Source organism: Aspergillus saccharolyticus (assembly GCF_003184585.1).
Source record: "Aspergillus saccharolyticus JOP 1030-1 unplaced genomic scaffold BP01scaffold_4, whole genome shotgun sequence".
NCBI classification, from domain to species: domain Eukaryota; kingdom Fungi; phylum Ascomycota; class Eurotiomycetes; order Eurotiales; family Aspergillaceae; genus Aspergillus; species Aspergillus saccharolyticus.
Window position 1 is genome coordinate 1100831 of NW_020290614.1, and position 16474 is coordinate 1117304.

The 16474-nt window shown below is 51.6% G+C and overlaps 4 protein-coding genes across 4 annotated transcripts; 3 read left to right on the forward strand and 1 right to left on the reverse strand.

Annotated features, from left to right (window-relative positions):
• Positions 1–8441: 8441 nt before the first annotated feature.
• On the forward strand, positions 8442–10087 carry BP01DRAFT_389267 (LRP16 family protein). The gene is made up of 2 exons (XM_025577903.1): positions 8442–9355; positions 9441–10087. Exons 1-2 carry the CDS (start codon positions 8718–8720, stop codon positions 9889–9891), a joined length of 1089 nt encoding a protein of 362 aa, XP_025434663.1. The 5' UTR covers positions 8442–8717; the 3' UTR covers positions 9892–10087.
• Positions 10088–10468: 381 nt separating this feature from the next.
• BP01DRAFT_289340 (putative mitochondrial inner membrane protease subunit Imp2) lies at positions 10469–11541 on the forward strand (the record flags this gene model as incomplete). The annotated part of the gene is made up of 2 exons (XM_025571574.1): positions 10469–10974; positions 11169–11541. The coding sequence occupies 2 exons, from the start codon at positions 10469–10471 to the stop codon at positions 11539–11541; spliced, it is 879 nt and encodes a 292-aa protein (XP_025434664.1).
• A 203-nt stretch (positions 11542–11744) lies between these two features.
• On the reverse strand, positions 11745–15027 carry BP01DRAFT_289155 (sporulation-specific 71 family protein; the record flags this gene model as incomplete). The annotated part of the gene is made up of 3 exons (XM_025571567.1): positions 11745–12305; positions 12357–14897; positions 14947–15027. The coding sequence occupies 3 exons, from the start codon at positions 15025–15027 to the stop codon at positions 11745–11747; spliced, it is 3183 nt and encodes a 1060-aa protein (XP_025434665.1).
• Positions 15028–15363: 336 nt separating this feature from the next.
• On the forward strand, positions 15364–16474 carry BP01DRAFT_353835 (GLTP domain-containing protein). The gene is made up of 4 exons (XM_025574281.1): positions 15364–15739; positions 15804–15862; positions 15917–16035; positions 16173–16474. The coding sequence occupies exons 1-4, from the start codon at positions 15628–15630 to the stop codon at positions 16465–16467; spliced, it is 585 nt and encodes a 194-aa protein (XP_025434666.1). The 5' UTR covers positions 15364–15627; the 3' UTR covers positions 16468–16474.

Here is a 16474-nt window from a genome sequence, read left to right on the forward strand (position 1 = left end):
ATTCATTAGCAGCTCATCTAATTCGGCGTTGAGAACCGGCTTTGAGATTAGAAGCATCAGGCGTTCCGAGTTCGTTTGCTCTTCATCATCACACCCATCGTAAGGTTTCATGTGGGTTTTATGCGATTTGCTTCCAGGTTGGCTAGCTGCCAACACGTCCCGGGCAGAGGGACTTGATTTGATTTTCTCCGGACGTTTCGTGAATTACTCTTAATACCCCCCTGCACGATGATTCAAAAACGCATTTGGGATAGACTTGTCGCTTTTCATTCCATTTTCCGTCCTGTGTTCTATATCCTCTCTACTGTGGCAGCCTATGTCCTGACGCAACGGACCATGCATGTGCTTTGCTTCTGCTTCAGCTCTGTCCCACTTGTTCGGCCCCACGGATTGTTCTGTTATACTCCTGTTCTTCTGGTTTGCAATTATACCCCCGGTTCGATCAATCTCCTGATTACCAGTCTGGCCAATGTTTCCATTTTTAGAATGTGCCTACATGATGTCATCCACGCAGTCACGTTGCTGATAAGGGGAAGTCTATATCCTTGCTATGACCTCTCCCGGTAATCTTTTGTTGTATGTAGTCAAGACTTACTCCACCCTGTGCTATGCGCCTGTGATAGACCAAGAGAATCTCTACATGCCAAATGCTCTGACTACTTTCGAAAGACCTGTCCGTGAAAAGGCAGGAAATAAGGAAAGAATCGAGCTAGAAGGACTAAGAGGTGGATCGAGTTTACGCATCGCTCCATGGCTCATTTGTGGAAAGCGGGTTACAAATAGTGCCTCGTGCCCGCGATAACCACCAAAATCCCTCCGATGGAGCCTTGAGAGACGCTAGAACCGACCAGAACTCGTGCAGAACCCGCATTTCGCACAAGGCTTGATCAGTAGCTAAATAATGGCGTCTGTTATGCACGGTCGACGGCTGAACTAGGTAGGATTCTCATAGTAGCTGGTGGATAAGAGTAAAGGGAGTGAATCTGTGTTTGCAGTGCATGGTAAAACACTGCTGCCTGAGTACATGTGAGCTTCACAGGCAAGGCTACTATCTCCAATAGATTCAGAGAGCGTGAGGTTGAAAGTTCAAAAAGATAAACCGAGTGGTGGTGCTGATGTAGGTGGTGGTGATGATTTAGCTCCAGGGAATCTGACTCGGGTGAGTTTTGACCTTACCGTAAAATCAGAAATCAATCGAGGGAACGCCCGAGCGGATCTGATCGTGGTCGCATCCGATCTCACCTGATCTTGCATCCGCCCCCTGACCCAAGTGGAAAGATTATTACCAGCGGAAATATTGACAATAGCCCCAGTGACTGAGAGAATCTCAATCGGAATCATTATTGTACTGTGTAAGATGCGGACTTACACGGGCGTATCGTTGGCTCGCCTATTTGACACTAGACGCCAATTTTCCCACACCCCGCCCTCCAAATCAACGTTCGGCGTCAGGCGGCGATGTGCGACCAAGATGTGGTGTGCTTAGATCTCATTCAGATGCGGGTGGGTCGCTTCGATGCTTCGACGGCTCGTCTTCTCACCGCCAATTCAGTCGATTTCTCTCCCTGACTCGTCCCAAACCGATATTGTCGATGTGTCGATGTTATCGATGCCTGGATTTCCTGGAGTTATTGTGTGCGTAGATACCTCCACCTCTCTGACTATGCATCCTACTTCCTTAACATGGCTGGTGATGAGGCGTCAGTCCTAGTGGGCTAAGGAAAAGGTCGTCTCCTGCGTACAGATTCGAGAAGATACAGTACTCGTACCAGCCTATCTGCACTACCACGGCAAATGTCGTTTGACCCCGGCCGAAAGATTACTATCATGTGGAATCAGAGGTCCAGTGTCTCTCACGTATCCACATTCGGCATCACCATTCGCCTAGCTATAGATTGAAAATAGATTGAACTACCACCATCATGCCACGTCTGCCTTGAGAAGTAAGACTCGGTCCACACTCTCCACCCGATAATAGGGCAATGATGCACTTCCAACTGCACCTTCGGCTACCATCACAACAAAAGTCTCTCTGCTCGGGCAAACACCGCAACACCGCCAGTGCTAGTTCCAAATCTACAGGGCCGAGTCCCGGCCGATCCGGTCGGGCGATTCCAGTCACTATCCACGACTAAGACCTACATATGGCGATGGTGCTGTGTTCTGGGCTTGAACTCACTGTTGACACTAGTGATAGTTTACAGATGCGTGCCTCTACTTCCCATCTCAGGGAGGGGGGGGGAGGTTGTTTGTTTTCTTTTCTCTGTCGTCTTTTTTACCTTTCTGTTTTCAGCAAGTTGCACAATACCTGTCTTAGGATTGCTGGCTGGACTAGTCACAGCGCGCCTCTCGACCCGCTGACCCAATCTCTCGGTACTTGAAGCGGTGAAACCACTGCGGAACGATCGATCGATCCATCTGCTTCCCGTATCGGCAAGTCTACTTGCCAGGTTGGAGGTGCAGTGCTTAGTAGTACAGTACCTACGCTGTACTTCTGCTTGAATGCCTAGTCTGCTCAAAATTCTGATCAAGATAAATCAAATGACACAGACAGCATCAGGGTCATGACTCTATTGGCCCCCGTTTTGTCCTCAGTTCCACCTGAACCGAACTTCGTTTATCACCTCCCTCCTCCCACGATGAACAGGGTCTGAAACAAACGCCCCGAGCCCAAATGTTTGCCCATCGGATCAGCCGGCCAGGATTCTCACGGAGTAGGTATGTCTCAATGTAGGCTATTAGAGAAAATGCCTTTTTACTTCTTCTGGAGGAGGGTGGGTGGTACCCCGAATCCCTCTATCGGCATCTATAAGATCGTCCGGTATGATCCAGGTCCAAAGATGCGAACGGTGGATCCCACCTCGATCGTCTTGACCGCCGACATCCCAGTTGGTTGTTTTGACATGAATTCTTGCCGCCTGGGAAAGTGATCTACAGTACACTGACTGACACCAAACGAGGAAAAAGAAAAAAAAAACAAACAAACAAACCTGTCCCAAAAACTTACTCAAGGGTCAGCAGCAAAGGGCGGTTAGTCGGATGGCATCCGAGCAGCAGGTCTCAATTTCAGACCTAGGGAATATTATCATACTACATTGATGATTGATCAACATTCACGAATCAGTCGACGGGATGCACCGCCAAGGCAGATACTTTTTTTCTTATTCGATCGGCGATAAAGTCCGGCAGGTTAGCTTCATGCAGTGACAGACGGCTCCTTCCTCCACTTGACTTATTGTGTCGTTGTTTCTGTTCGGGATTTGGGTGTTCGCGTTTTACTTTGCTCCCCGAAGGCTTTTACCTGGTCCATGTGAACAGAAATTCCCCAGCTGTCTACGCGAGATGGAATCGTCTACTTCTTTGCACATCGCGTGACTCAAAATGCCAACCAGGTATAGAACTCCCTTTGGGACATGACTCTTCCCGGGGACTCCCCATGTTTCGAACCTTAGATCTCGATCTTTTGAGGGTGAGGTGAGAACATATCCCGCTCAAGTATCAGACCCAACAAACAAGGCTGCAGGCTGATCGCCGAGGCTGGCTGGGCGCCGCGGGCTTTGGGGGGGGGGGGGCAGGCGGGGGGGGGCATCGAGATCTGATCTAGGTATGCAAATCGAGAAGGAATGGAACGATGCATCGCAGATCGCAGACCACTCTGTAAAAAGCAAAAGCGACGCAAAATCCTAAAAAGAAAAGACGTGCGTATCGGAGCTACATTTCTGTTCGAATGGAAACGGAGCTAGTTGGATTTGCAACTCCAACTTTGCATAAACAATACTTTCAGTTTGGGGGTTGTATTGGCAAAAGTAGTAGGAACCGACTTACGTTGGCAGTATTGCACACTTCGTGTCGGAGGTTGTTAGTATGGATGTATATCATCTTTCCATCATGTTGCGGCGATGGTTGCGGCGGCGGACCGGGTGATGTATGTATGATGTAGGCGTTGCTTGTGTTCGACCATGTTTTGAGACGCATCTCGATGGTTGAAAGGCTGCTTGGATGCGAGGAGTTGCGTAGATACTCCGCCTTGCTCGGTTGGATATGCTAATACTCATAAGCTGCCAGCGGTGACATCTAAAGACATGTTTGGCCTAACCGACCGAGCCCGATGTAATATGGCAGTCGCCTCCGCAGTGTGCCTGTGAGCATAGCATCTGTTTGTGTGTAGAACAATGATCACGCTCCCATTGTTCATCGAGGAAGCAGTATACCCCCAGCTTCTTGGTATCCTGCCGTCTCATACGCATACTACACAGCAGACTTTCACCTACTCCTTCAGAAAGACGAATCCAATTCTGAACTATAGCCACCGGTCCAGCACCCCGGCCGCAACTCAATTTTTCCGTGGGAAGCTGAACCTGTATTGTACGTAAGGCAACCTGTTCTGTCTGCCTGAGCGGGTTGAGGACGCGGCTGAATCGTCGGAGCATCACAGCCCCTCGTGTCTACCACTCAGGGTACAACTAGTAAGTACCTACCTAGGTGATCCCTGCTCTGGTGGCTGGGATGCCCATTGATTGGCTCGGATGAAGTTTAGCTTTGAGATGCGCGCCCAACATTAAGTTGTTCGAATGCTGTTCTCAATGGAAGTTACCGTGGACTAAGGTACCTACCAAGCTACCAAATTGCCAATCGATGCGGTGCATAAGGTACTGTACTTAGGTACTACCTAATCACTGGAAGTGAAGCTGAGGTCTCCCTGCCGGAAACCATCCGGTCTGAGTGACGAGATCATGTTCTGTCCTATCACATGGTCCCCACTGCTGTAGAGTTTTGTGAGTTAAAACGTCGATGGTACGTACACCCCTGTCTGAGAAAGTGTTAAGGACTCCACTCCCAGCCGGAGCTAGGCTTCTTCTGAATAGGAACTGTCATGAACACGAGGGTTTGAATCATATACCAGCGCTAGGACCCAGTCCTAATCGGGAAGAGATCACAAACCTGGCTCAGCTAATTAGAGCGCTAAGTAGCTAGGTACAGCATGCACAGCTGCCTGAAAAGTCTTGATTTCCTACATGGACATGTATACTATGCGAAGTACGCCGTAGGTAGTTTTCTGTTTTTGCAGAACTTTCTTACAGGCATGTGGGGCTTGAATTTTTTTTTTTTTTTTTTTTTTGATCTGATAATATGGAATAAGTCGTTGCATGCTTCCTGTCTCTTATTTGTGATCTGGAGACAAATAGTGGAGCGATCCATGGAGTGTCAGGTCATCGTCTTTTCTTGGCGTCTATACGGCTGTTGCAACGGATGCAAGAGAAGGAGGTCCTTCCAGAGGACAAGCAATACAGCAAGCAATACACACAACCCAGTGCATCTCCTATTATCCATACTAATCTGTAAAAACGAGGCTCGGGTATCGGAGTACTCCGTACGCTTGACAACAATGATCCGCCCAGCACACAACAATCGCTTGTGGTTCATCTCGATGGTCTAGCGCGTACCACTATGGAGTAAGTCACCTCCAAGATCCCCGATCTAGAACTAGATAGTCTATCGGTCAACCATGTCCCAGGCTCCAACGAGATAATCCTAAACGGGTTAGGATTAGCGATCTCGTGGACGGGAAGTTCATCTTGGATCGCTTTCGGTCTAAGCTCTTGGGGAAAAGGGGGGGGGGGAGGGGGCTTAGATGTCAACGTACCATATCCACATTAGTAGTCTGGAAGAGAAAAAGGTAAAAGCTGAAAATGTGTCTCCCACACTTTCTGGAGGATTGTACCTTAATCGGTGACCTTCGGGAGACGGTTCGAGGTTCGACTCTGGCCGATCCACAACGGATACATCCGCTTAATGGACGGAAGTGAAGACCGGTGCTGCCGTCTTCGGCTGTTACTCCTGTTAGTAGTTAATTTCCTCCATAGCATCTTCAGTTGAGTTATGAGTTCAAGTTGTCGGGATTTGTTAGCAGAGCAACTAGAAGACGGACTCTTAACTATTCGGGTTTAGTAGAGACCGCCCGTGAAGAAAATCTTTGGACGAACGGAGGAAAAAAAAAGAACTAGTCAACAAACTAACTAACGCTAGCTACTTCAGAATAGATCGGCCTCCCTCTTTTCTTCTGTTCTTTCTTTCTAGTTTCTATTCTTCTCGGGGAGTCCTCTCTCTGTCTGTCGCCCCCCACCCCCATTGGTTTTTTGCCCTTCCCACTGCCCCGTCCCCGGCACGACGACACCCAGATCTATGGGCATTTGCCGACTCGCCGAAGGTAGCATCAATCATGCTGATCCACCTTGGTTAGTGATGCGGATGGTTTGAGATCAGCTATTGGACCGCATGTTAGATACGAAATTTCCTCTTCTTGTTTCTGGTTGTTCGAGAATTGGTCCACAAAACTAAGCCAGCTCGATTTTGCCTCTGAGTGTAGTTTTGGACTTGCAAATTTACAATCACCTTAAGTACCGGGATTGACTCAATTTGCCTCTGCAGGCTAGTACTCCTCCTGATCGAGGATCAACGCGCATGAGGATGTGTAGCCGACGCTCCTCGAGCCGCATTAGCCGTACAACCTCGACTCCAAACTCCTCGTGGAAGCATATTCCAGAACCGATTGAAAATCCAGCGATTATGCTCGTATAGGCACAAGCTCAGAAAGTGTGCGAACTGAGACAATAATTCATGGTCTCAGTAGATTCATGTCTTAAGTGTCAGATGGACTCGACTTTCTTTTCTGATTGCAAATAATCCAATGAGCGAGCGATTTCCGGCTTCTTAACCAGGGCCACCCCGTACAAGGGTGAGAATATTCGGTTCACGAGAAAGGGGGCTTTGCTTGCTTTTTGTTTCCCGGGGCTCTCTTCGATTCTGTGAGGGGAAGGGGAGAGTGTATTGGCACCTGTCTGTCAAGTCTGCTGTCCATGCCGGACTGCGATGAGAGTCATCTTGCTTTTCTGTTCTCGTGAGGGAGGAAGGGAAGGCAGCAAGAAAGGCAACCATACTAATGCAGGGTTGCAGCATGAGCGAGAGAGCCCCGGTGGCCTTCTTCCCCAGTCGTTCATGAATCTGATAGATCTGTCACTGCTGCGTGATGCATCCGAGCTCCGAACGGATTTAGTAGGCTGCGGGGGACGTATGAGATCAATCCATCCGAGCAATCCCGCTCATAACCTTTTCCTCTTCGAGAATGCATTTTATCCATCCAACTGCGCTGACAGGGAGGATTATCTCGAATGAGCGCAGCCGCTGGGATGATGTGGCGATGCAGTTTGCATAGTACAGTACATACACATTATATGTATAAGGGGAGAGACACCATTCGCGGGGATACCCCAGCTTGAGGCTCCCCCGTGACATCATTTGACAAATCATTATGCATCTCCAATACGCAGTCATAATCACAATATATCGAATGCAACTATCGCGTGCAGAGAGACATGACCCTCACGGGATCAGCACGCAAAAGTGGTTTTCTTTTACTTATTGCCCTTGCATTAGTTCGCCCTGTCGTCCTTGTCCGATCCAATCGTTGCTGCTGCATCTGCAAGATGTGGCTCGATTTTGGATCTGCCGGGCGGTAAGGTGTTCAATGCATTGTGTGCGCTCTATCCAATACAACTAGTTTTACAGATCACTCCTGACTCGATCTGTCAGATAGGGAAAAGCAAAAAGAAGGATCAAACATTGCATTATACCGTGCGTTAGTCTTCCAGATCGGGTAATGGGAAGACGGAGTGCAGGGGAAAGTCTGCGCTTTTGCATGCTAAAAGCCCGATCAAAAACAAACAAAATGGCGGTGACATCTTGACGTCTTGGGCTGCGATCGATCTCGTCTCGATCTGGCCCCGCTACCGTCTATCACATTGTTCGATGGAAGGAGGCGCTTGACTCTCTTCATCCGATATAGAGACAAGTTTCTTGGTACGGTGAGGAAAGGCGGGAGGAGGCGGACCTCCAGTTCCTGCAGGTGCGCTTGGATGCTACCCGCGCATAATCGAATTGTTTGACTCTTCCTGGCGTACAATTATTGGCCCCGGGGAACTGATTTGTCGGCCGTTGTGTAGGGAAGGGTTCGGAAGATGACAGGTGGGATTTGAACTGTGGGTTGGTGGCTTGTACCAGTCGTGATGCTAACGTCGAGGATCGGATGGATGGATATCGATCGCGGAGGTGGTTGAAAAGTGGTTGGATTGCTTTCGTATGCTGTAGAGTAAATGTGCTTGGCGAACAAAGACTGGGCTAGATTCTGTATTGTGAGAAAGACACTGCACTTCTCATAGGTTTATGAGGTGAGACAGTTGCGAGCTCAGCACTCGCATACGGCGCAAGACATGCGGATATAGACCGAGGCTCTGTTTGCCAATTTCGATCCACTTGCTCGCTGAATGACGTATGGTGAAACTGTCACCTTGGAAGCAGGCTCTGCGATAAGATAAGCGTCAACAATCAGGTGTCAATCACGTGTAAGATGGAAGCTCCTCCTCCGCCTCCACAACAGCTCAACTTGCATCAGAGAGACATCCAACGAAAACACCATCTATTGCATTTCTTTCAGACTTATTTTGGGCTGAATCAGGCAATTGTCCCAACGACACCCATTTGAAGCTTACACACATCCCCCTCCGATAGGGTTGACCTGCGCTGCAAGTGCCCGGCTCCCCGCTCACCTCAACGTCAAAGGCGGGGAAGGATTCCATCACCATTCGATAAACAAGTTTCTGGAACCATCTCCTTCATCACCAAAACCAACACATCGCTGGCTCACGTGCTGACTCCCAAATATGGCGGGTCCCCTCATACCCCTCGCCGAGATCCCGACCGTTTCACTCCTGTACAAACTGAAGCGGCTGGTTCCCGCCGCGTCCCCGCTGGCCCAGCCGTCCAAGGCCTTTAACGACACGATCGCGTTGATCCGCAACGACATCACAAAGCTTCAAGGGGTTGACTGCATTGTCAACGCCGCAAACGAAAGTCTTCTGGGTGGCGGGGGCGTCGACGGAGTCATTCACCGCGCCGCGGGCCCCGACCTACTACGCGAGTGTCGCACCTTGGATGGCTGCGACACAGGCGACGCCAAGATCACCGCTGCGTACGAGCTCCCCTGCAAACGAGTGATCCACACTGTCGGACCGATTTACGAATCCGAGCGCCGGCGCGGGGGGCCCCGGCGGCCCGAGTCGCTGCTCCGGAGCTGCTACCGTCGTAGCTTGGAGCTGGCGGTGGAGAATGACATGAAGAGCATCGCGTTCTCCGCCGTCAGCACGGGGGTCTACGGATACCCGAGCGAGGCTGCGGCCAGGGCGGTGCTGGACGAGACGCGCCGGTTCTTGGAGGCTGATGGGAATATCGGCAAGCTGGAGCGCATCATCTTTTGTAATTTTGAGCGCAAGGACGAGGCAGCCTATGAGAAGCTCGTACCGTAAGTCCGAATCTTGTTTCTTCCATGGCCTATTGTGCCCCTGCTGCATCAAAGTGCGTGCTGACAACAGCATGCGGTCTTTTAGTTTGATCTTCCCGCCCGAGGATCAAGAGGTTCCCAGCACTACGGACGGCGGCATCGAGCAGACCGAATCCCAGCCAGCAAGCACTGATGGTGAGTCCTTACCGTCGTCCGCGATCCTCGCAGCCAAGCTGCCCGATGCGCCCACCATGGAGCCCGGACTGGATGGCCAACCGGAGACCAAGAAACAGAGGGTTAACGAGACCGGTACCGAGCAGCGAGGAAAGAGTCACATTGAGGATTTCTCCATCAGATCGGATGACGACTGGGAGGAGGTTGACAAGTCCGAGGACGGCCGCACCGAGAGACTGGACGATGACCCGGTCGAGGTCGACCGGCCTCCCTCTGCCACCGATGTGCAGAGTGTCCAATCAAGTGGCATCATCGAGATGGATGGGTCGCAATCTTCGGACGGCATTCTGTCGAAAGACAGCCTCATGGTAAAAGATTGGTGATTGAGATGGCGGACTTCGGAAGAATGATACGATGCACAGAACTTATGACAATACCTTCTGTTGAATGGCTGGCGTTTGCGGTCTTTGCAACTGGAGCTTAAGCAGAAGCACACTACCCTTGACACTGTTGACACTGAGACTCCCATCAATCACGATAGTAAATGTATTTTCAGTTCGTATTGGAGGTCCTCCTCAGAGAGCAAGATAGGTCCGTGTCTCCTGCTAAATAGTGATAATATAACACAATCTATAGCTCAGGGTCCGGTCACAGGACAAGGTCCCCAAACCGGCTAATGCAAACACAGCAAACAAGCTCGCGATAATTATCACGATCTCCGGGTCCGATCCTCACTGTTCGGTGCGACACACTCAACACCTTTTTCACAGTCATACCAGTCATTCGAGCTCGGTTCTACTACATGATAATTTAAGGACCGCCCACTCAGCTCATTGAACCCCGCTTCTCCGAGCGAACACCACCTCATCCCCCCCCGACCGCTCCCCTCAAGTTACAATCACACGACCATCACCTCCGCCGACAACTTCTCCACCAATTTACAACATAAACTCCACAAAAATGCCACCAGCGCAATCGCAACCGCCCAAACCAAAACCGAAGCCCCGCGTCATCCCCCGCGAACACCTCCTCCACCCCCTCCAAAACAATCCAAGCTATCTGAACCTCCCCGCCCGCATCCAAGCCCAACAAGCCCAGCAAGCCCGTCAAGCCCAGCAAGCCCAGGCAGCGCAACAAGCGCAAAAATCCCAACAGCAATCACCCAAACGAACGACGATATTCTCTCACCTCCGCACCCGCTACGCCGCCCTCCCGCTCCCCTTCCGCCGCTCCGTGCGCGCCCTCGGCGCCACCCTGCCCCTCCTCCCCATCGGACTGTTCTTCTCTGAGCACATCCTGCAGGTGATGTGGGTGCGCGGGCCCAGCATGACGCCCTACCTGAATGAGGACTACGAGCAGATGCACACGACGAGCGACATGGTGTTAGTGAATATGTGGGGGGGAGGGGGGTTCTGGCCCTGGGAGCGGAAGAGGAGGTTGGAGAGGGGGATGGTTGTTACTTTTCGGTGAGTTGGAGTTCTTTTTCTTTTCTTTTGGGGAAGGGGAGGGGAGGGTGACGGGGGTTATGGGTGGGGGACTGGGGGAGCATATTGGTTCGAAGGATTGGGCGGGGGCTGGCGGGGATTTATGTGATTGAGTTATATGAGGCCAGGGGTTTTCATATGGGCTAACTGGGCTAATCTTAATCTTTTAATTACAGCTCCCCCGCTAATCCCCGACACACGGCCATAAAGCGCGTTGTTGGATTGCCCGGGGATCGCATCACGACGCGAGAACCCTGTCTGAAGGAGTCGCAGGTTGTGCCGTTTAATCATGTGTGGTTGGAGGGGGATGCGCAGGATCCCCGCAAGTCGATGGATAGTAATACCTATGGGCCGGTGAGTTGTAGCTTGATCACGGGGCGGGTGCTGGCCGTCCTGTGGCCGAAGTGGCGGTGGTTGGATTGGCGGGATTGGGAGAAGGGAGTCGTTGAGGGGGACGTCGACCGCAGGTTTGGCGAGGATTATCGCCAGGAGGTCAGGGAGCGTGTGGTCAAGGAGGCGGTGCAGTTGGAGAGGCCGCAGTTGTCGTAGCGTCTCTCCACGGGTAGGTTGCATGTACTTGTACGTCTCGTTTTCCACGATTATAAAAGGATGGTGTGTGTATATTATGGTTTGTTTGCGTTGACTATGTACATATAGGTCCTGTCTTCAGCTTTCCTCGTGTGCTCACTATGTATATAGAGTAGACAGACCCGGTGCTTCGCTTATAAGCACACTCCAACCGAATCATCCCGCTAATTCTGCTGTGAGATTATACGCACATCCTCCGGTCGATCATCTTGCAGTCGGTCAATCTCAGAGGCGATACTCAACACCCACCGGTCTTTCTCCACACGACTGCGCGCCTTGAAGACGATGGTCCGTCCGTGCACTCCCAGCGTCGATACCTGCTTTAGTCGCTGCCGCTTCTCCCCCTTGGTCCCGTACTCGCGTGACCGAAAGTAATTCTTCCGGAGGGGCTGCCAGATTACGAAGGCAATAGCGGTATCCTCGTCGCTGCTTGTGTAGACATCAGTCGAGAGGTAGACTCGCGGGAGGGAATGGTGACCAGGGCGATTGCTGTCAAAGGTCTGGTTCGTGTAGAGCAAGTCCGAGTCGGTCAAGAGACCCGAATATATATAACAGTCGGCGAGGTCAATCGTCGTCTCCAAGCTCTGATGTATATGAGGCACTTCCGCCCCATTACGCTTGCGCAGGGAGGTGCGGAAGATCAGCAGCTTCCCGGCCATGAGCACTACATGACATCGCTTGAAGGTGCTGTGACGACGAGGTTTTCGGTACAACTGCCCCGACATCTACAACTTGGGTCAGTGAGTTCCTAAACGATCGAGTGGGTTGTGACGAACCTTAATTGTCCGGCAGCCGGAAAGAGCACAGATATTGTGCAACAGAGGCGATGCCTCGGCTTTCTTCACCTCCCACTTCCGCGCAAATTGGCCCATGATGGACTCCATCTCCTCGTCGATCCCAAGAAGTTCTTGGTTACGTTGGCGGAGAAGCTTCAGCTCCGCTGCATCGGTCGCCAGCCGGACCTTCCAGTATTTTACCAATGCATCCAAGCGTTTCATCCATTCATTTTTGGTTATCTCGTCGTATGCCTGGAACCGAACGACAAGGTCATTGTGCAGTACCAGCTCAAACGTCCTGTTATCATCAAACTGCTTCGTAGCGCCGTCATCTCTATGCGAATCTCGTGCGTCAGGGTGAAAATCGACATCCGGCCCTTGTTCAAGGTTGGGGTCAGCGGGGCAACTATCGCGATGAACATTGCGCACTTCCTTGACCCGGTTGAGATCAATGAAACCATCCGCATGCTCAATATTGTGTGCATTCCTTTGCTGATGGGCATAGGCGTCTTCGTCGTGTTTTGCGACGTGTTCCTTGTTGCCACTTGAGAGCCACGTGATTTCTCCGTCTTGCAACGGATAGGGGTCAATTTCGTAGGAGAGAGGGGAGGCGTCCAGGATCTGCTGTGTCGAGGGCATAGTAAACTCGTCCCGTGCGAGCTTCGGAGGTGCTGGGGGCAGTGATCTGGAGGGCCTGCAAAAGAAGAGGTGGTGATCTTGAGTGAAGAAATACAGTCGTTTAAAGAACATCTTGTTCAGCCGTTGGTGTACACCACGTTGCGATGTGAGACGCACAAGAAAGCCTTCCACGGGCAAAGGCTCATCCTCTTTTTCGTTGTCGTGTTTGACGTAGGTGTGATAATGCTGCCTCGGTCGCAGCTCGAGCTCGTGGGTAGTATGCATCGCAAGCGACCCGTACATGTTGGCCTCATTGCTGCCAAAAACCCATTCCAATCGGTCATACCGCTTCCAGGCAAGCCCCATAATCTCAGTTTTCGACCAGCGATTCAAGACCTCGGCCCATTCAGGCCGGTGCTCCAGCATCTCCAGGCACCCACGTACAATGGCCGTGGCGACAGATTTCTCCTCCGTTGCAGCTCGACCTAACACACCACTCTTCCCTTTCTTCGAGTATATTGCTTCCAGTTGCTCGAAAGGGTTCTTGAAGACAAGCGATACTCCAAGATCTGGCACATAGATTGGAAGCGAAGATGGTCGGCGCCTTCCTAGCACCTGGCTTAGGAAAGTGTACCATTCCATAGCATGCGCCGCAGACTTTGGCCGTATTATGAAAATCTTTGTTCCTCGCTTACAGGGACCCCAGAGAACAATGGTTTTGTCTAGGTGCGAGTAGAGGTTGACCTTGATCCTTTTGCGTCCCAACGGAATCTCATACTGCGGTGACACCCGCGTACCTGCTTTCTGCACTTCAGGAATGACACGAGTCTTGTACATTTGGAGAGAGAATGGCGCATCTGCATTGGCAGACACTCGACATGCCACGAGATATTCTCTCCACTGGTCCACAACTCGGTTCTCTGACTTGAGACTATCGTTCTCTGTATAGTCATCAGGGAGTTTGTCCTGTAGTGTCTCTTCAATTCGGACAAGCATTTTCTCTGCTTTCAGTACCTCCCCTTCTTGGATTTTTCGCCTGTGCGGTCGATGCCGCGACAAGACTCCCTGTGTCCTCGATATACGAGAGAAAAGTCGCTGCTGTTTATCCAAAAGGTTGTCATCCAGATTGTACTTGACGGCCCTCTTGTGCAACGGGTTACTTCTAACTCGCTTCCCATGCGGAATTGACTGCTCATCGTCGCTCTCCATCCGGGGCTCATGCTGCTCTAAGTCTGCAAGTGTTGATGTGGAAGGTACCCTTCCCTTTCCTTTGGATCGCGAAGCTGGTCTTAGCAACCCAGTTGTGGATCCATGATCACTAGCAGGAATCATGGGGCTTGACTGACTCTCAGCATATTGGTTAGGAACCTGTAGCCTTTGCCCGTCTTGTTCCTGCATGGGTTGCTCCGACCCCATTCTACTGGGGTCCGCAGATGCATCGCTTGGGCCGCGCTCATGAGCCGTGTAGTATGCAGAACCACCATCTTGTCTCCTAGTAGATGCGTCTTCGTGGTTCGATGTTTCACTGGAAGCTGACCGACTAGTGTCTGCAGTAAACGTCCGCGAGACCTCATTCTCTTCAGAAAGGGTGTAAGGTATAGACCGTAAGCTCTTTCGGGGACGAGCGTCATGTTCGCTCATTTCGTCCTCGGGCTCCCGCTCGGTTTCCTCATCTTCTGTTGTATCGGCCAGACCAGCTGACTCTTCTTCGGAGGATGAGTCGAATTCTTCAGTGTCGTAATCCTCAGAGTATCGCGCCACCATGGGATCTGCAGAGAAAGTGACTGTTCTTGAGGAATATTTACTCAACCTGAGCCTCGTCCTCCACCATGATTTGCGGTGATTCTGCAACCAGCCCTGTGGAATGGGGCCGATGAAGAATCGCCGATTTGTCATGTGTATGTGTCTTGAAGATGCATGGTGCTTGGGGGGTCAGCAGTCGGATTGATGTTGAATGTATGTAAGCACGTACCAACTTCTCTGCAGTATGGGAATCGGGATCTAGCCCGCGATATTTGGAGGCATCATACCCGAGACGAGGATCGGTGGCCATTCCAGCACTGGACTGCTGCTCCGGGAGCGACTGAGAAGTCATGACATCCCCAGAATACCCTCTCAGAGAGATAGCTAGGGTGTCCTTGAGGACAGAGAATGAATTTTCAATCGAGCCAGAAACGAAGGCTGGGGGTAAGAGATGCAGATCTGGCATCGGCCAGGAACCAACACTGGGGGACGAGTCTTGGCCTGGAGTCGATGACGTCGCTTGCTAAGGTAAAGCTTCCCCCTCCCCTTTCTCAGGAAATGCTACAGCCTTGATGCCTTTCTGCCTGAGTGCCTGAGCGGGACTCCCATTGTTTGCACGCTTTGTCTTCCATAAGTGAAACAATCACCTCAGGGGCGATCGCGGACCCGCTTTGTTGATTGGCCTCGACCTCACCGCTTGCGTGTCCCGCTCCCCTGCGGCGGCGGTGAGTTGTGACAGGCCGCCGTGGGCTGTTGATGAGCTGCCCTCCACTTCCCCTCCACGTTGCCTTTTTAAAAGCTCCTGGAACCCCTGATCACTCGAGACTCTCTCTCTCTGCAATATCTCCTTACAACCCACTATCTTTCCCTGTACTTGCAGCATACATTTCATCTTTCTATCCTTGCTAAAATGGCTACCTGGTTTGACGGCATCAAGTCCTTCGCGGACGTTCCCATCACGGCCAACGGCATTTCGACCCAGGAGTTCCTCGAGGCTGCTGAGTCTCTGACCACCTTGTTCGGTATGTCACTCATTGAGATGGCAAAGCACAGTTGTGACACCTCATCCCTAACTTCTCCCTTTAGATGTCATGCAATCCAAGGCTTTCGGCGTCGTCAAGTCTGATCTTACTGGCAACATCAAGGTACGGATAGCATACCCCGCATTTAGTCGTTGCTGAGATCTAACCCGATCATAGAAAGTTAGAGACAGGTTCGTGGCAGCTCCTGCTGAGTCCCAGACTCTCCAGGAGCTTGTCATCAACGAGCTGAAGACCGGCAAGCACACCGCCACTGAGGGCCTCCTCTGGCTTGTTAGGTTAGATTGAACCCCTCTGTCCCCCTCCCAACTTGCTGAGCGCGTGGCTTCTGCAGCCGCACAAGACGATGTGGCATGCAGCAGCCATTCAGCTCTTGACTCAAAAACACCAAGCTAACATGCCGCTCTCCACACAGGGGTCTTGAATTCACCGCCAAGGGTCTCCGTCACAACATCGACAACCCTTCCACCGAGCTCGCCGACTCCTTCCGCAACGCCTACGGTGACACTCTCAAGCCCCACCACTCCTTCGTTGTCAAGCCCCTCTTCTCCGCTGCCATGTCTGCCTGCCCTTACCGCAAGGACTTCTACGCCAGATTGGGCGAGGATCAGGGTAAGGTGCAGGACGGTCTGAACCGTGAGGTCCCGGCTCTCGAGGAGCGGGTTAGAATCCTGAAGGAGTTCCTGAGCAGCCCCCAGGCCAAGTGGTAAATATCCT